Source organism: Desmodus rotundus, chromosome 13, assembly GCF_022682495.2.
Source record: "Desmodus rotundus isolate HL8 chromosome 13, HLdesRot8A.1, whole genome shotgun sequence".
In the NCBI taxonomy this organism is placed as follows: Eukaryota; Metazoa; Chordata; class Mammalia; order Chiroptera; family Phyllostomidae; genus Desmodus; species Desmodus rotundus.
Window position 1 is genome coordinate 16,823,335 of NC_071399.1, and position 18,672 is coordinate 16,842,006.

The following is an 18,672-nucleotide window of genomic DNA, read 5'->3' on the forward strand; positions in this document are numbered from 1 at the left end:
CTGCACTACAATTATACTCTAACAAACTGGATAATCTAGAAGAAATGGAAAAATTCTTAGAAATACATACTCTACCAAGTCTGAAATCAGGAAGAAAAAGAAAATCTGAACAGATCAATTACTAGTTAGGAGATTGAATCAGTAATTAAAAACCTCTCAATAAAGAAAAGCTTGGGACCAAATGGCTTCACAGGAAAATTGTACCAAACATTTAAAGAATTAATGTCAATCCTTCTCAAACTTAGAAAAAAAAAAATCAGAGAGAACACACCCAAACTCATTTTACAAGGCCAGCATTACCCTGATATGAAAGACAAAAAAGAACACTATCCAGAAAAGAAAACTACCCACTACTATCCCTCGTGAATATACAATAGATTAAAAAATTCTCAATAAAATACTAGGAAACTAAATTCAGTAGCACATTAACAAGATTTTTCACCATGATCAAGTGGGATTTATATCTGGAATGCAAGAATGGTTCAATGTATGCAAATCAATCAGTGTGATATATCCCATTAATGAGAGACTGAAGTACTACCTACTGCACTAACGAGGCACCTCATCCCATTAATAGAATAACAAAAAAGCATGGTTATTTCAAAAGACACAGAGAACGCATTTGACATACATTCATGATAAAAACTTAATAAAGTGGGTACATACCTCAACATAATAAGGGCTATACATGACAAGCCTACAGCTAACAACATACTCAATGGTGAAAGGATAAAAGCTTTTTCTCTAAGATAAAAAACAAGACAAGGTACCCAATCTCATCATTTTTACTTGACATAGAACAGAAATTCCTAGCCAAAGTAATCAGGCAAGAAAAAAGAAATTAAAGACAACAGGAAAGTAAGAACTAAAATTGATGACATGATTTTAAATATAGGAAATTCTAAAGAATCTACCAAAAACCCCATCTGATCTAATAAATGAATTCAATAAAGCTGCAGCACATAAAATTAACATACAAAATCAGTAGCATTCCTATACACTAACAACTTATCTGAAAAAGAAATAAAGAAAACAACCCCATTTACAACAGTATGAAAAACAATATAAAGTACTGAGAAATAAATTTAACCAAGAAGGTTAAAGAACTCCACACTGAAAACTACATGACATTGAAGACACATAAATGCAAAGGTATCCCATGTTCATGGACTGAAAGAATAACATTAAAATGTCAATACTAGCCAAAGCCATTTATAGATTCAATGCAATCCCTATCAAAATTCCAGTGGCATGTTCTACAGAAATAGAAAAACAACCCTAAAATTTATATGAAACTACAAAAGACCCAAAATAGCCAAAGCAATCCTGAGAAAGAAGAATAAAGCAGGCCTCACACTTCCTGATTTCATGTTATAGTATAAAGCCATAGTAATGTAATACCAGAAACCACAGAACACTTAGAATAATACACAGCAAAAATGCTTCCTGATGTGGGTCTTGACAATGACATTTTTAGATATGACACCTAAAGCACAAGCAACAAAATAAAAATTAGACAAGTGGAACTACAACAAACAAAAAAGTTTCTGCCTAGCAAACAAAAAATTAGCAAAATGAAAAGACAACCTACAGAATTGGAAAAATATTTTCAAATCGTGTGTCTGATAAGGGGTTAATATCCAAAATATTGGGTTGTCCAAGAAGTTCGTTTGGTTTTTTCCATGACTAGTAGCGTTTAGTTGTCTTTAACTGAATTAGAAATAATTTTGTTAGATGGTATAGCTGTCATATTAAAGTGCACGTTTTTAAAAACTCATCAAAACTGGTGAATTTTTGTGTAGCCATTTTAACATTGAAGATGGAACAAAATACACATTTTCTGCATATGATGCTTTATTACTTCAAGAAAGGCAAAAAAGCAACTGAAATGCAAAAAAAGATTTGTGCAGTGTATAGAGAAGGTGCTGTGACTGTTCACATATGTCAAAAGTGGTTTGCCAAGTTTTGTGCTGGAAATTTCTCGCTGGACAATGCTCCACAGTCGGGCAGACCAGCTGGAGTTGAGGGCGATCAAATCAAGACATTAACTGAGAACAATCAACATTATACCACAAGGGACATGTCTGACACACTCAAAATATCCAAATCAATAAAGTTATTGGTGAAAATGAAAAATGTGTCTTTTATTTTACAGAAAAAAACATATGGACTTTTTGGCCAACCCAATATAAAAATAATTCATATAACTCAATAGCAAAAAATAAAAACAATAAAACAAAAACACTGCTGTATGCGCAAAGGACCTGAACAGAGATTTCTCTGAAGTATGGCCAACAAGTATATGATATGAAAAGACGCTCAACATCACTAATCATTAGGGAAATGCAAATCAAAACCACCATGAGACATCCCCTCATGCCTTTCAGAATGGTTAGCATCAGAAAGACAGGAGAAAGGCTGGCAGGCTGTGAAGAAGAGGGAACCCCTGTGTAGTGTAGGTGGAATTGTAAACTGACAGAGCCCCTATGGAAAAAGGTAATGAGTTTCCTCAAAAAATTAAAAGTAGAACTACCTTATGATCCAGCAATTCTACTTCTGGATATTTCCAAAGGAAATAAAAACAGTATGTCCAATAGATACCTGTATTCCCATGTTCATAGCAGCATTATTTCCAATAGCCAAGATATGGAAACACCTAAGTGCCCACTGACAGACAACTGGATAGAGATGATGTTGTCTGTATATACCCAACAGAATATTATTCAGTCATTAAAAAGAAGGAAATCCTGCTATTTGCAACAATGTGGACGGACCTTGAAGGCAGTATGCTAAGTGAAATAAGTCAGGCAGAGAAAGACAAATACTGTATAATCTCACCTAATATCTTTAAAAGGAAATCCAAACTCATCAAAACAATATCAGATTTGTGGTTACCAGAGGTGGGAGATGGGAGAGGGGAAACTGGATGAAAACAGTCAAAAGGCACAAATTTCCAGTTGTAAGATGAGTACATCCAAGGAACGTCGTGGACAACACGACGACTATCGTTGACATTGCGTATGGCATATATGAAAGTTGTTAACAGAGTGAATCCTAAGATTTCTCATCGCAAACAAAACAATTTTTTGGTATCTGTGTGAGATGATGGATGTTAACGAAACTTGTAACAACAATTTCTAATGTACGTAAGTCAAACCATTATGTGTACACCTTAAACTTACACAGTTCTCTGTATCAACTGAAACAAATTCAGATCAGTAAGATTGGGGGGAAATAAAACAATGGTGTGTACAGACCATGAAAAGGAGGCATACTTGGAAACAAGCTAGCTCCAGATTTTTACAGAAAAACTAGTTTTATGCTGTTAAGACATTAAAGTTCCTCCTTACTAGCAACTCTGATACAAAGCTAGACCAGGTGAGCTTCCCATGTTCTGAGGAGCCTCAGTCTTACATCTTCTCAAGCCGTGTTCTGCAGCTTGGATATAATAAAGAAGTAAATAATGAGAATCCAATTAAAAAATGGGCAAAGGACATAAATAGGCACTTCTCCAAGGAGGACATACAAATGGCCCAGGGACATATGAAAAAATGCTCAGCATCACTAGCCACCAGAGAGATGTCAATTAAAACCACAATGAGACACCACTTCACACCAGTCAGAATGGCCATCATAACCAAATCAACAAACAAGTGCTGGCGAGGATGTGGAGAAAAGGGAACCCTAGTGCACTGTTAGTGGGAATGCAAACTGGTGCAGCCACTATGGAAAACAGTAAGGAGCTTCCCCCCCAAAATTAAAAACGGAACTGCCTTTTGACCCAGTGATTCCACTTCTGAAAATATATCTTAAGAATTCTGAAACTATAATTCAAAAGACTATATGCACCCCTATGTTCACAGCAGCATTATTTATAATGGCCAAGATTTGGAAACTACCCCAGTGCCTATTAGTAGATAAGTGGTTAAAAATCTGTGGTACATTTACACAATGGAATACTATGTATGCAGTAGTAAAAAAGGAGAAATTTGCCACACCTTTTGCCACAGCCTGGATGGAACTGGAGACTATTGTGCTAAGTAAAATAAGCCAGTCAACGAAAGACAAATACCATGTGATCTCACTCGTAAGTGGAACCTAATGAACAAAATAAACTAACAGGCAAAACAGAACCAGAGGCACAGAAACAAGGAACAGACTGACAGCTCTAAGTGCAGACGGGGTGGGGAGGACTAGTTGAAAGAAGGTGAATGGATTAGTCAGAGAACACATCTGCATGACCCAGGACAGTGGTGTGGAGACTGACTATGGGGGGGCGGGGCTGGGGGGAAGGGGTCAAAGGGGGAAAATTGGGACAACTGTAATACCATAAAAAATAAAATATTAAAAAAAAACAAAAATAAAAAGGACTCCTTGTCATCTGCACAAAGTACTTACTGCTTCAGGTTACAGTGACACCTTTTTTGAGAACAATGAACCTTGTTTTTATAATCCACTACAATTTCAATTTATGATATAAGGACTGTAACAATCAACCCAAGGAACCACTGCAGACCACAACATAAATACAAATAAGGAAAATGGGCAGTTTGCCTCAGAAGGATGGAACGACCACAGAGATTTCCTGTGAGGCATCATGACTCTTGAGAACCCCTGTATTTGATAACAGCTTGGCCAGTGATGAGGAGATAAGGACACTCTTCACCTGAAGGACCTCAAGGTCAAGTTCCCTGAGGATTGGGATGCAAAGCTGATATTCAGGTTGCCAAGATGACTATCCATCTTTGATGGCATGAGACAATGACTTGCAAATCCAAGAGGCTAAATACTGATTTATCCTTTTAAAAGAAAACATTAAAGAGTCACATGCAGTGTATCTTTATTGCTTCACTTGCTAATAAAAAGCACACTTTGTGATCCAGCTGTGAACCCCAGGTGCTCAGCAATGCAGCGCAGACCACAGTCTCTAACAGCGTCCCCAACCCACACTCTGTGGGCGTTTAAGACCAGAGCCGACAACTACTATTGCCAAGAACACAAAAACAAACTTAATTCACCGACATCTTAGAGCTCCTTCTGCAGTGATTTTATTATAAATATGTTATTTGAAATAAACAAATATCGCATTCAAGGCTATCTGCAAACTTGTTCTAAAGGAACAAAAGGAAAAAATGGAGCCGGGAACCGCTTGGAAATAGAGATAAATAGCAAAGACACCTGCATGCCATGCTAAGTGCCTTTGCCCCACGAAGTCACAGAGGTTAACAGGGAACATCACATTTCTCAGCAGCCTATTCAATGAAAGGAAGCTTCGAGTTTGGTGATTTGTACTTGTTCTGTTACCTGAACTGCTCCTCTCCTCAGTCCTAGGAAGTAGAATGGGAAGACAGTCTTCAGATCCCAGTACCAACAAGACAGACTTGACTTGGTATTTGTAACTCTTTGCTCACCTACAAAACTTCACTATTTGCCAGGAGCAATGTCTGAGTAGTCCTTCAGCACTCCGGCCATGTGCTCATTATGAGTCTTAAACCGTCGCTTTTTCTGGGAAGCAGGCTTTTTCCTTCTCTGAATGGGGGCCTACAGGAAAAGGTAAAAACAGAAACAGCAGCTACTCAGAGGGGTAATGCAGAAAGGATTTACTAAGGATGCCCAGGAAGCAGCAGCAAGAGTATCTGACCTGTTTTTCTGCTTTGTAGCCCAACTCACACACACCAGTCCACAGCACACTCCCAGACGCAAACAGCAACCAGTGCTCTCGGTTATGATCCTGTGTGTATCTCTACTTGGAGTAAACGACTGGCACAAAAACCTCCCAGAACTATTCTAGGCACTAACGATAAAAAGAGAGGTAGTAAAGCTTTGATTTTTTCATCACTATCATCTGGTTTAAAAATACGTCCATCACCACCAATAAAAAACCAAGATCAGAATAGGGCAAAACACAGAGATATGGCAAAATTGGCAAGTGGGTGGGCACATGAAGATTTGTTGTTATAAGTCTCTATTCTTCCCAATACCTGAAATATGAATACTACATGATAGAGTCAATAAGCTAAACAATGACAGAAAACCAGAAAGTGCTGCCATCACACTAATTTTATGAAGATCAATGGTAGTAAGTCTTTTTTAAGGAGTCCTAAAAATTCACTGAAAACACACACACACAGTCACACAGAAGGCAAGTTGCACAGCCTGATGGTGGACAAGGAAAAGAGGGAGAGAGGTACAGCAGCTAGTCTAGAGAGCTGGTGAACTGTTCCCCATCTGGGCTTCGTCCTTGGACTAACACAGCTGATTAGCTGGTACAGAGGTCTTCATTCCTCTACAAACTCCTCCTCGGAACAGGATTTAGTGCTACAAAGACAGTATTCTCTGGTTCCAAAGGGACATGAAAGTCAGCAATGACAATTCAAAGTGATCAGGACTAAGGGAGAACCAGGCACCAGTACTATGGGGCTCACTGGAGCAGGGGCATGGAGAAGGTGCACAACTAAAGCCTTAAAGGCCAAGATCAGGACTGGGAGGCCAATATGTGAGCAAACGGCAAAGTTCAGTGCAGCTGGAGCTTAAAAGCAGACAGCGCTTGGACGGGTGGCAGTCAGATGGGGAAAACTCTTACATGCCCGGGGAGCAGCACCTGATGGCAGACCTGCTGGCCCTCCATAAAGCACACGCCGATCTGGTTTGCAACGGACCAAGATCAATGGATTAGGGCACGGAAAAAGTTGAGAGGGAGAACTACCTGCTCTTCAGAGAGAATTGAAGGCAGGCTAACAGTTCAGCGAACAGAGGAGTACATTTTTTTCTAGCGATTACATACCACTTTCTTTGGTCCGGATTCCTGCATGGAAGAAATACCCTGTCGCTTCAGATATTCTTCAATTTTCTCCTCATCCATTGAATCCACAGTGACACTCCTCCACAGTTTCTGAAACTCTGTGCCAACAAGACAGTAGTTATTTTACAACAGATGTTTATAAACTGCTGCATCTCAGTGATTGAAATCCGGGCTTCAGTATAATCCCCTCTGGCCTACCACGGCACATCTGAGATTTCATTATAAAAATAAAGGAAGTAAAACAACATTCAAATCCTGGACACTGAGCAGCAGAAGGATCTGAGAACGCGATCTACATTCTTCCAGACCAGATGGGTAATATTCTATTTTGACAGTCTGGTAAATGAAGGGCCATGTGCATAAGGCCTCCCTGCTTTCCTGGAGAGGAAAGGCAGTTGACACTCCTTTTAGTCCAAAAATCAGTTCTCTCCACTGAAATAGTTCAAATTCCTGCTCATCTCCCCTGAGCTCAGTACACTCCATTTCCTCTCCTACTGGTAAAAAGAACCGCACAGGGACAACGGGAACCGGTTTTGTGCTGAGATGAGGAGCTGTCACAGATTACAGCCAACCCTTGAACAACGTGGGTTTGAACGGCACAGGTCCACTTAGACACAAATTCTTTCCAATAAATACATTAGAAAAATTTTGAGATTTCCGACAACTTACAAAAACTTGAAGAACCTTATAATTTTAATAACATTTTCTTTTCTCCAGCTTATTTTATTATAAGAATATAGTACGTAACAAATATACAAAGTATGTGTTAACAGCTTATATTATCAGTAAGGCTTCCAGTCAATAGTAGGGTATTAGTAGCTATGTTTTTAGGGAGTCAGAAGTTACACTTGGGCCCTGGTTGGTGTAGTTCAGTGGACTGAGTGAGGGCATGGGAACCAAAGGGTCACCAGTTCGATTCCCAGTTAGGGCACTTGCCTGGGTTGCAGGTCAGTTCCCCAGTAGGTGGCGTGTGAGAGGCAACCACACATTGATCTTTCCCTCCCTCTCTCCTTCCCTTCCCCTCTCTCCAAAAATGAATAAAATCCTTAAAAAGAAACAAAACGTTACACTCAGCTTTTTGACTGTGTGTTGGGGGGCGGAGGGGGCTGGAGCTTGAGTTCCCGTGTTGTTCCAGCTTCAAGTGAATCACACCAGTTCATGAGTAAAGATGTTATAGTATCCTCCCTCCTGACCTTGGAGCTATTATTGTTATAAGTTTCTCTATTACATATGTGCTAAACACAAAATATATGTCTAATATTTTTGTTTTAATCAGCTGTCTTTCAGAACAATTTAAAATTTAACATTTTCCAATTAGAAAACCATGAATTTCACATTTGCCTTCACTTATTCCATTTAGAGCACTCACTCATTTGTACAGATCCAAGTCACTGTCTAGTGTCACATCCCTTCTGCCTGAAGACACCCTTAGTATTTCCAGTAATACAGGTCTGATGACAATGAATTCTCTCAGTTTCTGGGATGCCCAGAGTGTTACTTTGAAAGTAGTTCTCCTCCATTTTTGAAAGACTTTTTTGCTGGCTACAGAATTCTCAGTTTAAAAGTTTTTCCCTCTTGGCCCTTAAAGGACAGCACTGCACTGCTTTTGGTCTGCACTCGTTCACATGAGAAGTCTGCTGTAATTCCTTTTTCCTCCTAATGAGCTTTCCCCCCTATCTTCAGTACCGTACCTTCATCTTCATTTGACAGCAGTCGGAGTACAGTACACTTTTCTGTTGTTTGTACACAGGGATTATCTTGCCTCGTGTATTCTCTGGGTTTCTTGCATCTGTTTTGTTGTCTATCATTAATTTTGGAAAATTCTTGGCCATTACAGCATTTTTTGTGTCCCATTCTCCTTCTCTTCTCCTGCTATTTTAATTACGCATTCAGGCCACTTTATAGTATCTCAAAGCTAATGGATGCTCTCTTGTATTTTTTCTTGTTTTTCTCTCTATTTCAGTTTAAATCATTAGCACTGGTCTATCTTCAAGTTCAAAGATTCTTTCCTTGGTTATGACAGGTTTACTGATAACCTTATCAAAGACATTCTTTGTCCCTGTTATTGTGATTTTCACGTATTGAATTTTCATTTGATTTTGTTATATTCATCTCTCTGCTGAAATATCCTACCCAATCAGGCATGTTGTATGCCTCTTCTACTGGAGGACTTAACATATTAATCAGAGCCATTTTAAATATCTAGAGTGTCCAAGAACATGGTTCTGCTCATTCCTTTGCCTCAAAAGTACATTGCTTTCCCGTTTCTTTTTATGCCTCAATTTTTTTTTTTTTTTTTGAAAGCAGGATATCCTCTGTAGGACAGCAGAGACTGCAGTACACAGTTTCCGTGCCTGGATAGGGGCACGCCTTTCCTTCTGCTAGGTCTTTTGTGTGTGGAGGGTCATTTACTGTCAGGACATGAGCTTGGTTTGGAATTTGTTGTGGCCATAGTTACCCATAATGCACCACAGGCTTTAAATTCCTTCAGCCATACCTGTGTTTAGGGTAGAAGTTCATTTGCCAGGGGGGTTTGTGTCTGCTCAATCTGCGGTTTTCGGTCTTCCCTTTATGCTGCGCCTAGATGACCTGTCAGCCTCCATGGTCTTACACCTCTCGGCATCCCACTGCTAACTTAAGCAACATCTGTTAACCTGGCACGGGGTGGGAGTTCTCTGATATTCTCATTAAGCCTGGTCAGAGGCAAGCAATGTGTTCCCTGGTGTCTGGGGGGTGGCCTTCTCAGGGCTCCTGCCCTGCCCTCTGCTGAAGCACAAAGTCCTGCCCCTTTCCTGGAGGTAGAAAGGGGCAGGACTTTCTTTCAGTTCCCTTCGCACCTCAGTTTAAGGACTTTGTCTCATAGGAGAGGAAGGGAGGATCTAGACAGAACTTCATGTCTTTCCTGAAGCTTCTTCTTACTGTTCCCCTCCTCCAGACCTGCCCAATGAGGGCAGTAACCGCCCCCCACCCCAGCTCCTATCTTTTCTGTAAGCATCAAATAAAGTCTGTGGAGATGGGCACAAATTCCCATGTGTCTGCAGACCCCAGGGGTTCTACATTCTCTTGCTACTCCACACTGAGCCTTTAGCAGTTCATTAAAAAATTCAACCGAAGTCTTCTGAGCAGTGTTCATTTTGTCTGTCACAGGTAAAGAGCTCCCATTCCATCTTTTCTCAGAGGTGTCTGCCCTTCCTTTCTTAGATTTCAGGCCAGGTAGTGGCCCTGCAACCTCAGCTCTCTGCTGGATTCAAGAAAACTTGACATGTGCTGCTGTCTGGGGTCTCCTGCTATTGTTGCTGTAGGGGTGGGAATAGTGCTTTGTCCATTCTATGTGAAAGCTACAAGTCCCAACTACCTGCTTTTTAGCCAAACTTTAAAAACAATGTGACTAGGTCTGATTGCTGTAGATCTATATGAGAGAAAATAGCTTCAGGTTAAACTTCCAAGACAGCAAAAAAAACCCCAAAAAACACATTTTTCTAATTCCAAGGAAGCACACAAAATTGTTTTACCATAACCAGAATTTATACATCAAATTTATAACCAAATTGTATACCATAACCAGAATTTTATACATCAAATTTACCATAGCTAGTGAAGGAAATACGTTACATACAAAAGAACAGTTCTGGAATTTTAACCATGACTTGTTAAATTCTATCAATATGTAAAAATTGTATTCATTATTTTAGTAGTTATAATTGTATACCAATTAAACTGTAAAGGTACATAAGATAAAAACACCTTTTACAAATAGTAAATTTTATTCAATACCCTTTTTACAAAGTCTCTATGTTACCAGCACTGCAGAATCAGTTCCTTGAAAACTGAAACTACTTTGACTTTTCTGCTTGGTGTGTACAGAGCTTGTATACTTGAGGCTTCTTACGACACAGTCACAAAGGCAACAATACCTACTGGAATAGCGACAGCGATGGTCTGGAGAGCTAATCTGTATATTGACATACCACCAAAATGCACAGGGTCTGGCAGAAGTAACGCCTGCTTGAGTGTGGTTGGTAGGCTGTATATGGGTATAATTTATAGTTTTAATTTGAACATTTCACCTAAAATGTCAGAGGGTGTGCTTGAGTGTGATATTGTTATGTTACAGAATTACATGCTTATGATTTTGTAATAAAAGATTCTGTAATAAAAAAGGGGCATTATTTGTGCCAGGCCCTGTATATACAATAAATTTTTATGGCAAAAGAGACTTGCAACTATATTAAAACAAAATTCAATTTCCGTTTGCTAAAAGAAATGTCACTGGAGCTGTTTTCAAAACAAAATCCCTGAATAAGAACTCTTCGATGTATTTTTTTTTCAATAAAACATTTCTACTTTAATCCCTGCCTTTTCTTAGCTCAATGCTGGTGCAATGTTTAAATATTACATCCACTCTGTAAATGTATTACAGCTGCATAAATACTTAAAGATGAACACTGAAAGGCAGGCCTAATTTTAGAGGCAGGGTCTCAGAGGACCCCCAATCTAATTACTTTTTAATATATGTAGGGAAAGAAAATGCCCAATTGACAGAGGTACTAAGAGGAATAAGTTGTTCTCCTTTAGTTTTATAAAATCAATGCAAGAAAATACAAATTAAAACCAAGATAATCTTTATTTTCTACGAGGCAGGCAAAGACAACTAAAAACATCCAGTACTGGCAAGGGTAGAAAAATGGGTACCTTCTCATATACTGCTGGGAAGAGGTAAACTGGTCCAAAGAACTGGTTCAAACTTTAAGTATTAGGCAAACTGTTGAAAAATTTTAAAATATGCCTTATGTTTTGTCCCAGCAATTCTACTTTTAAAGAACTATAACAAGGAGATCATCAGGCAAGTGCATTTACATTCATGTGCAAGGACTGAGCATTATTTGTAATAGCATATAGAGAAAAAATAAAGTAAAAACTAAATTGCTATCTGTGGAACAGCAGAAAAATGGAATAGCATAAAACCATAAAAAAAAAAAAAAAATGACCCAAATCAGCCCCAAGGAAGCAGCTGCTGGGAAGAGTCCTAATTCTACGGATAAGCTGAAATTGTTTCAGCTTCCAGGCAGAAAAGAAGTTACCAGCGATGAGGGAAGGAACACCAACGAGCATAATGCAGCTGCAGAGTATCAGTGCAGAGGTGGCCTCAAACTGCTCAGTTAACTGTTGCTTTGCTATCTGTCTAATCAAATGCAAAACTACAGATTCAGTGAGTCAATAACCAGACAGCTAAGCAGAAGTAAATAAGTAACCAGGTAATAAGATTAAAACACCTAGTATTTTGTTGATATTTCATATTTTCAATGTTAATAGCAACAGCTAACATTACATTACTGTTACTATTATTCTTACTATATGCCAGGTTCTATTCCAAGCTCTAATCACTTTTATTTATATTAACTCACTATTCCTCCTAAGAACCGTGAGGTGCAGATGCCATTATTCCTATTTATAGATAGGAACTCTCAGACAGTAACGTTTACCATAAGTATTTTACCTAAGCTAGTAAGGAGCAGAGCTAAGATTTAATAAACCCTACAGTGTAACTACGCAGACCATCCTCTCAACCTCTCATTTATACTGCCTGTAAATGAGTAAGATGTTGATTTAAGGAAATACTAAATGCCTTTGTTAAGTAAGACACATACCTAGTTATATGGAACCACAAAAGGCCCCACATAGCAACAGTGATCCTACAAAAGGAGAAGAAAGTTGGAGGCATCATGCTACCTAATATGAAACTATACTCTGAGTCTACAGTAATCAAAACAGCATGGTACTGGCATAAAAACAGACACACAGATCAACAGAATAGAGAACCCAGAAATAAACCCATGCCTTTATAATCAATTAACATTCGACAAAGGAAGCAAGCACATACACTGGGCTAAAGATACTTTATTCAATAAACAGTGCTGAGAAAATTGGACACGTGCAGAAAAATGAAACTAGACCACCTTCTCACACCACACACAAGCACCAATTCAAAATGGACCAAAGATGCAAAACCATAAAAATCATAGAAGAAAACAAAGGCAGCAAAATCTTAAGACATTGCTCGTAGCAATATCTTATCAAATATAACTCCCCAGGTAAGGGAAACAAAAGAGAAAATAAACAATGGGACTACATCAAACTAAAAAGATTTTGCACGGCAAAGGAAAACATCAACAAAATAAAGACAACCCATGGAATGGGAGAACATATTTGCTGATACTGCTGATAAGGGGTTAATATCCAAAATTTATAAAGAACTTATAAATCTTGCCCTGTCTAGTGTGGCTCAGTGGATTGACTACTGTCCCGCAAACCAAAGGGTCACCGGTTTGATTCCCAGTCAGGGCACATGCCTGGTTTGCAGGCCAGGTCCCCCGCAGGGGCACGCAAGAGGGAACCACACATTGGTGTTTCTCTCCCTCTCTTTCTCTCTCCCTTCCCCTCTGTCTAAAAATAAGTAAAATCTTTAGAAAAAATAAAATAAATAAAAAATAAAAAAAAAAAAGAACTTACAAATCTTGACACCAAAAACAAACAACCCAATCAAAAAATGCTCAAAGAATCTGAATAGACACTTCTCCAAAGAGGATATACAGATGGTGAGTAGACACATTAAAAGATGCTCAATGTCACTAATCATCAGAGAAATGCAAATTAAAACCATGATGAGGTACCACCTCACACCTGTCAGAGTGGTTATCATCAATAAATCAACATACAAGTGCTGGCAAGGATGTGGAGAAAGAAGAACCATTTTGCACTGTTGGTGGGAATGCAGATTGGTGAAGCCACTGTGGAAAGCAGTATGGAGGTACCTCAAAAAATTAAAAATGGATCTGCCTTTTGACCCAGTGATTCCACTTCTGGGGACATATCCAAAGGAACCCAAAATACTAATTTGAAAGAACATAAGCAACCCTGTGTTCACTGCAGCATTATTTACAATCGCCCAGATATGGAAGCAGCCCAAGTGTTCATCAATAGATGAATGGATAAAACTCATCTGTGGGACATTTACATGATGGAATACCATTCAGTTGTACAAGAAAAGAAAATTTTACCCTTTGCAACAGTGTGGATGGACCTGGACAACATTATTCGAGGGCCATCAACGAACATGTACAAAGGACACATGGACAAAGCCAAACAGGTAGGTTTGAGTGTGAGAGGCAGGGATGGGGTGAGGGTTGGGGGTGTGCAGTGCAAATGGATACAACTGTACTTGAACAACAATTTAAAAAATGAAAATAAAAAGCATTATGCTAAGTGAAATAAGCCAGAGTCAGACAGATACCATAAGCCAGAGTCAGACAGATATCATATGACTTCACTCATATGTGGAATCTAATGAACAAACTGAACTAACAAAAGCAGAATGAGACAGACTCACAGAGAGCAGGATGACAGCCAAGGGGGTGGGGGGAGGTTAGGGGTGGAAAGATTAAACAAAAAGGACTCATGGACAGGACAACAGTGTAGTGATTGAGGGGGAGAGGGGGCATAAGGGGACTAAATTGTAATGGAAAAAAATAAACTTTCAGAAACAAAAAACATTTTTTTAAATAAAGTCATCTGATTAGCAACCTTAAAAAACGGGACATATACCTAGGTCTAACCACTCTGTCCATTACTATATAATAAACTCTCTCCTTACTTATGCTATACCTTGTTTTAGGACATTTGCTTCTATTACAGATAGAATAAAGGATGACTCTTCAGAGACTGAAAGCTTGCTCACAAGATTTCTCTTTTTATAGCTAAGACTGCCACCTAGTGGAGTAAAATAAAAAATCGTTACCAATATAATCAGACAAAGCACTGCGAGGAGTAAAATACAAAAAAAGAGAAAGATAAATAGAAGACAAATGTTAAGATATGCATCAACTTCCAATGGGACTTCTCTGGAAACACACATACTTTCCATAATTAACAGAAACACAGTTTTTTTTTAATTAGTGGTTTATGCAATACTGACACTTCCAACTACAAGAACAGTGACTTATTCCTGAGGTTCCTGTGGGTGACTGTTCTCCACAGGACCTTAGGGCACAGCATGAACACTTCAGTAACAATATGCAACACGATGTGCTACATGTGTCCCCATGTCATCTCTTCCTCAGCCTATAAGCTCAAGGGCAGAAACTTTATTCATGTTAAGATCCCCTGTATCAACGAATGTGCTCGATGTAAAAATGCATGAAAAAAGTGTGAAGACAATGTACCTTAATTTTTCCTCTATCTTATAAACAAAAGATGTACCTTTAATAGAATTCTCAATTCTGGCAATGTTCTCCCCAGTGAACATCTGGTAATGTCTGGAGTCATTTTTGATCGTCAAAATTGAAGGGAGAGTATGCTACTGGCATCTCAAGAAGCCAGGGATGCTGCAAAACATCCTGTAGTGTACAGTGACAAGCCCAACATTGAAACACAGTACTCAGCTCAAAACAGCAATACTGCCAAGGTGGAAAAACCCTGCTTCCTCCCAAACATCTTTCCTGGGAAGTATACAGATTAATGAAAAATACCAATTTACAGTAACAAACTGAGCCTAGAACCTAATTGTTTTACATAAAAAATATTTTTATAACGGTTTAATACACACTGGGTTTTCTAGAAACATACAATGTGTAATGTATATAGAATATGGTATGATTAACCTTTGTAAATCACAGAAAAGCCACATTCTGTATTTTTTAGATCTTTACGAAGAATTTTTTATCATACTTATGAAAAGCATCAGTTATGGCTTATTTAAGTTGCCAATGCATCACACCTGTATTTCCATTTGTAGCTACCACGTAGTAGGCAAAAAAAAAAAAAAAAAAAAAAAAAAGATTCTACGGAAAGTAACCTCACAGGGTGATCCGATCATAAATTCCTAATGGGAAGGTCATGGTGGGTAGTCGCATAACTTCAGTAAAAGGCTTATCTTTGTCTTCAGCAATCCCTGTTCATTGTTTCTGTGCATCCAGGTTAACATGCCTTTGACAGTCTCTTTCAGACCCTTCCTTATAAAGTAGGACCTCCCTGAAGAGGGCACATCACCTTCTTATCTATCTTAGAATCCAATCCCCACCTTGCTTTCTCCCACCTTCATGTAATCTTCCTTAGTTCCAAATGCATAAAAGCTGCTGCAAACTGTCATTTCTTGGAAGCCTAAGACACACCTAAGTTTTAGAGGAGGAAAGTAAGGAAAAAAACCCCCCTCCACTCCCACACCGCCCCCCAAGCCAGGTAAGCTACATTTGGACTATAGGACTCACCCTCATTTTCCTCCCAAATTTGGGGGGGGGGTGAGCTTTATAGTCCAAAAAGATACAGTAGTATCCAACTCTATAATTTCAACAAAAAAATCTTTCTGAAAATATGTATTCCAAAATACTTGTGTAACTTTTATGTAATTTTTCTATTTTATGTTAAAGTTAAATTTCTTTTAAATAATTTAACAAAGAAAAATTACATATAAAATTGAAGAAAACTGAAACTTTTCATAAAGTTCTGATGATTGTGATATTTTTCACAAAACCGTAAAATTTTATATAACATAGTGTGCTTTCTAAAAATTGCTCAAGATTTTCCAATGTTTTTTATAATATTTATTTTTAGAGAGAGGAGAAGGGAGAACAAAAGGGAGGGAGAGAATTATCGATGTGCAAGAGAAAACATCGACTGGTTGCCTCCCGTGGGCGCCCCAACCAGGGACCAAACCTGCAACCCAGGCATGCGCCCTGGTGGGGAATGACACCCGACCAACCATGCCACACCGGTCAGGGATGTAATGGTTTTCATAAATGGTGCTGATGCATCTGCCAGTGAAGGCAAAAATCCCACTGATTTGATCCCATCCTTTGTTACTGTAAAGCTTACAAGTGTGGTGATTTAACACTAGGACACAGAGCAAATTCTCTGTATTATTTTGTTCATTCCACTGCTTCAGAAAGACAAACCTCTAGTTCCCATTAAAAAGGGAAAAAATAATCTCCTTTATCTAATTTGATAATCAACAGAGTAAGTTACATGAGAGTATCAGTTACCAACAAAAGTTTATTTTCCCATCCTGCATCAAGCTTTCAAGTCAGGATATGAAGTAATATTTGTAAAATAAAATAATCAAGAAACTTTTTTTGCTGCAGCTGAGCTATAAGCATAGTAAGCTGCTATAAACCATGATCTCAAGTGCAATTAACTGAAACTTTCAAATTGCAGTCTGAGAACGAATGTTAGGAGTTACTAATTCTATTCTAAGAGATGACAATGCTAAAAAACAAATAAAAAGCAGTATTGTAGTACATTATAAATTTTGTAACATACTTGCAAACTAAAGAAAGTATTTACACAGAAAAGGCTTACCTTCGTCCACAGAAAACTGACAGCTCTTATCATTGAAGAAAAGAATTTTCTTCTTATCAGGTCGACTTACAAATAGTATCTGGTCTCCTAGAGCCTTAAAGATAAAGAAAAATTTTTCAGTTAACTCTCCAAATTACCTCACTACCACCACCACCCCAATTTTTTTTTTTTTTACAACAAAGAATTCCTATTTCTTTTAACCCTCAGTATACCATTAGGGTCCACTACACCCAATTTTAGAGCTTGAGTTTCTTTCTTGAGCAGTTCTGACTATTTTTAAGGATTGCTCCTTCAAGACTTTTATTCTTAGACGTCTTCCAAAGTACAAAAAGAAAATTTACTTATTTTTTAAAAACAGAATAAAAGTCAGTATGTGTGGCAATTATAATTTGGGTCCATTGGACCCCTTTTATTAATCTAAGAAAAATGGTAGGATCTTAGTGTTTTTATTTTTCTTCAACCTTGAAATATTTTGCTACTTATTCATTACACCTCAATTATTTCCAATAATGCTTTAAAGAGCTAAAATAAGAAAATGAAAGAATGATCAAATCGCCTAGGACTGTGAGGCAATAGTGAAATAAAAGAGCCACATTTCAGTTTTCTTATTCCACTGCCGGAAGCATTACATCATCTCTCAAGAAGACATAAAAGACTGAAAAGTCTTTGTTGTCTTGTAGCTTTCTTAAGCACAGCTGACAATTTAGAATTTATTTTCTACTACTCAGAGCAATGGCAAGAAAACTGACAGAAGATATTTCACTATTATTAATGAATGAGAACAAAAATGCAAAAAGCCTGCGAGTACACTCTAGACTCTTAACGATGACAGTAAAATTCATCACAGAAATAAAGTCTCAAACTATGAGTGTTTAATGACAATACCACAGATGAATAATCTGAAGCTACAGGATCAACAAGTGAACAACATCAGTCTAAGGAAATAAAATATTTTTATCCAGTTAGTTATTCAACAGGAAGGACTGCATTGTATATTGTGTGATAAGAACCTCCTCTACCTCCCTTTGCTAAAAGGACATGTACTTCCATCTTTTTGACATGTGTTTGACAAAACGTACTTGATATAGAGGTTTGCTATGTTAAATCCTTTTTTTTTTTTTAAATCCTCACCTGAGGACATTTTTTCATTGCTTTTTTAGAGAAAGGAAAGGAAGGGGAAGGGACAGAGAGAAACTGATGTGAAGGAAAAGCATCAACTGGCTGCCTCCTGTACACATCCGGACCAGGGATCGAACCCGCAACCCAGGCATGTGCCCTGACTGGGAATTGAACCCACAACTTTTTGGTTACGGAATGACACTCCAACCAACTGACCACGCTGGCCAGGGCACTATACTAAATCCTTATTAAAATTTCTAATAAAGCTGTTTTTCACCATCCCTTTATTCTTATGTAAATTATTCATACATGACAAAAAACTTTTAAAAATAATAAACAAACTTCATTGGACCCAGGTGGCAAGAACAGAACAAAAATTCTGAGTTCAAACAATTCTGAAA

General features: G+C 38.2%; 1 protein-coding gene across 2 annotated transcripts in view; it reads right to left on the reverse strand.

Moving 5' to 3' along the window:
- Positions 1–5,025: 5,025 nt before the first annotated feature.
- The window catches only part of GTF2E2 (general transcription factor IIE subunit 2), a 47,679-nt gene continuing 34,032 nt past the window's right edge, over positions 5,026–18,672 (reverse strand). Inside the window, exons 6-9 of one of the 2 annotated variants that reach the window (XM_024562692.4) lie at positions 17,153–17,246; positions 6,785–6,900; positions 5,412–5,541; positions 5,026–5,327 (exon numbers count right to left, since the gene is read on the reverse strand). In XM_024562692.4, coding sequence (XP_024418460.1) covers positions 5,425–5,541; positions 6,785–6,900; positions 17,153–17,246 — 327 coding nt within the window. In that variant the 3' untranslated portion in view covers positions 5,026–5,327; positions 5,412–5,424. Of the gene's footprint in view, positions 5,542–6,784; positions 6,901–17,152; positions 17,247–18,672 lie in introns of both variants that reach the window. The other variant, XM_045197205.3, reaches the window with a different exon arrangement.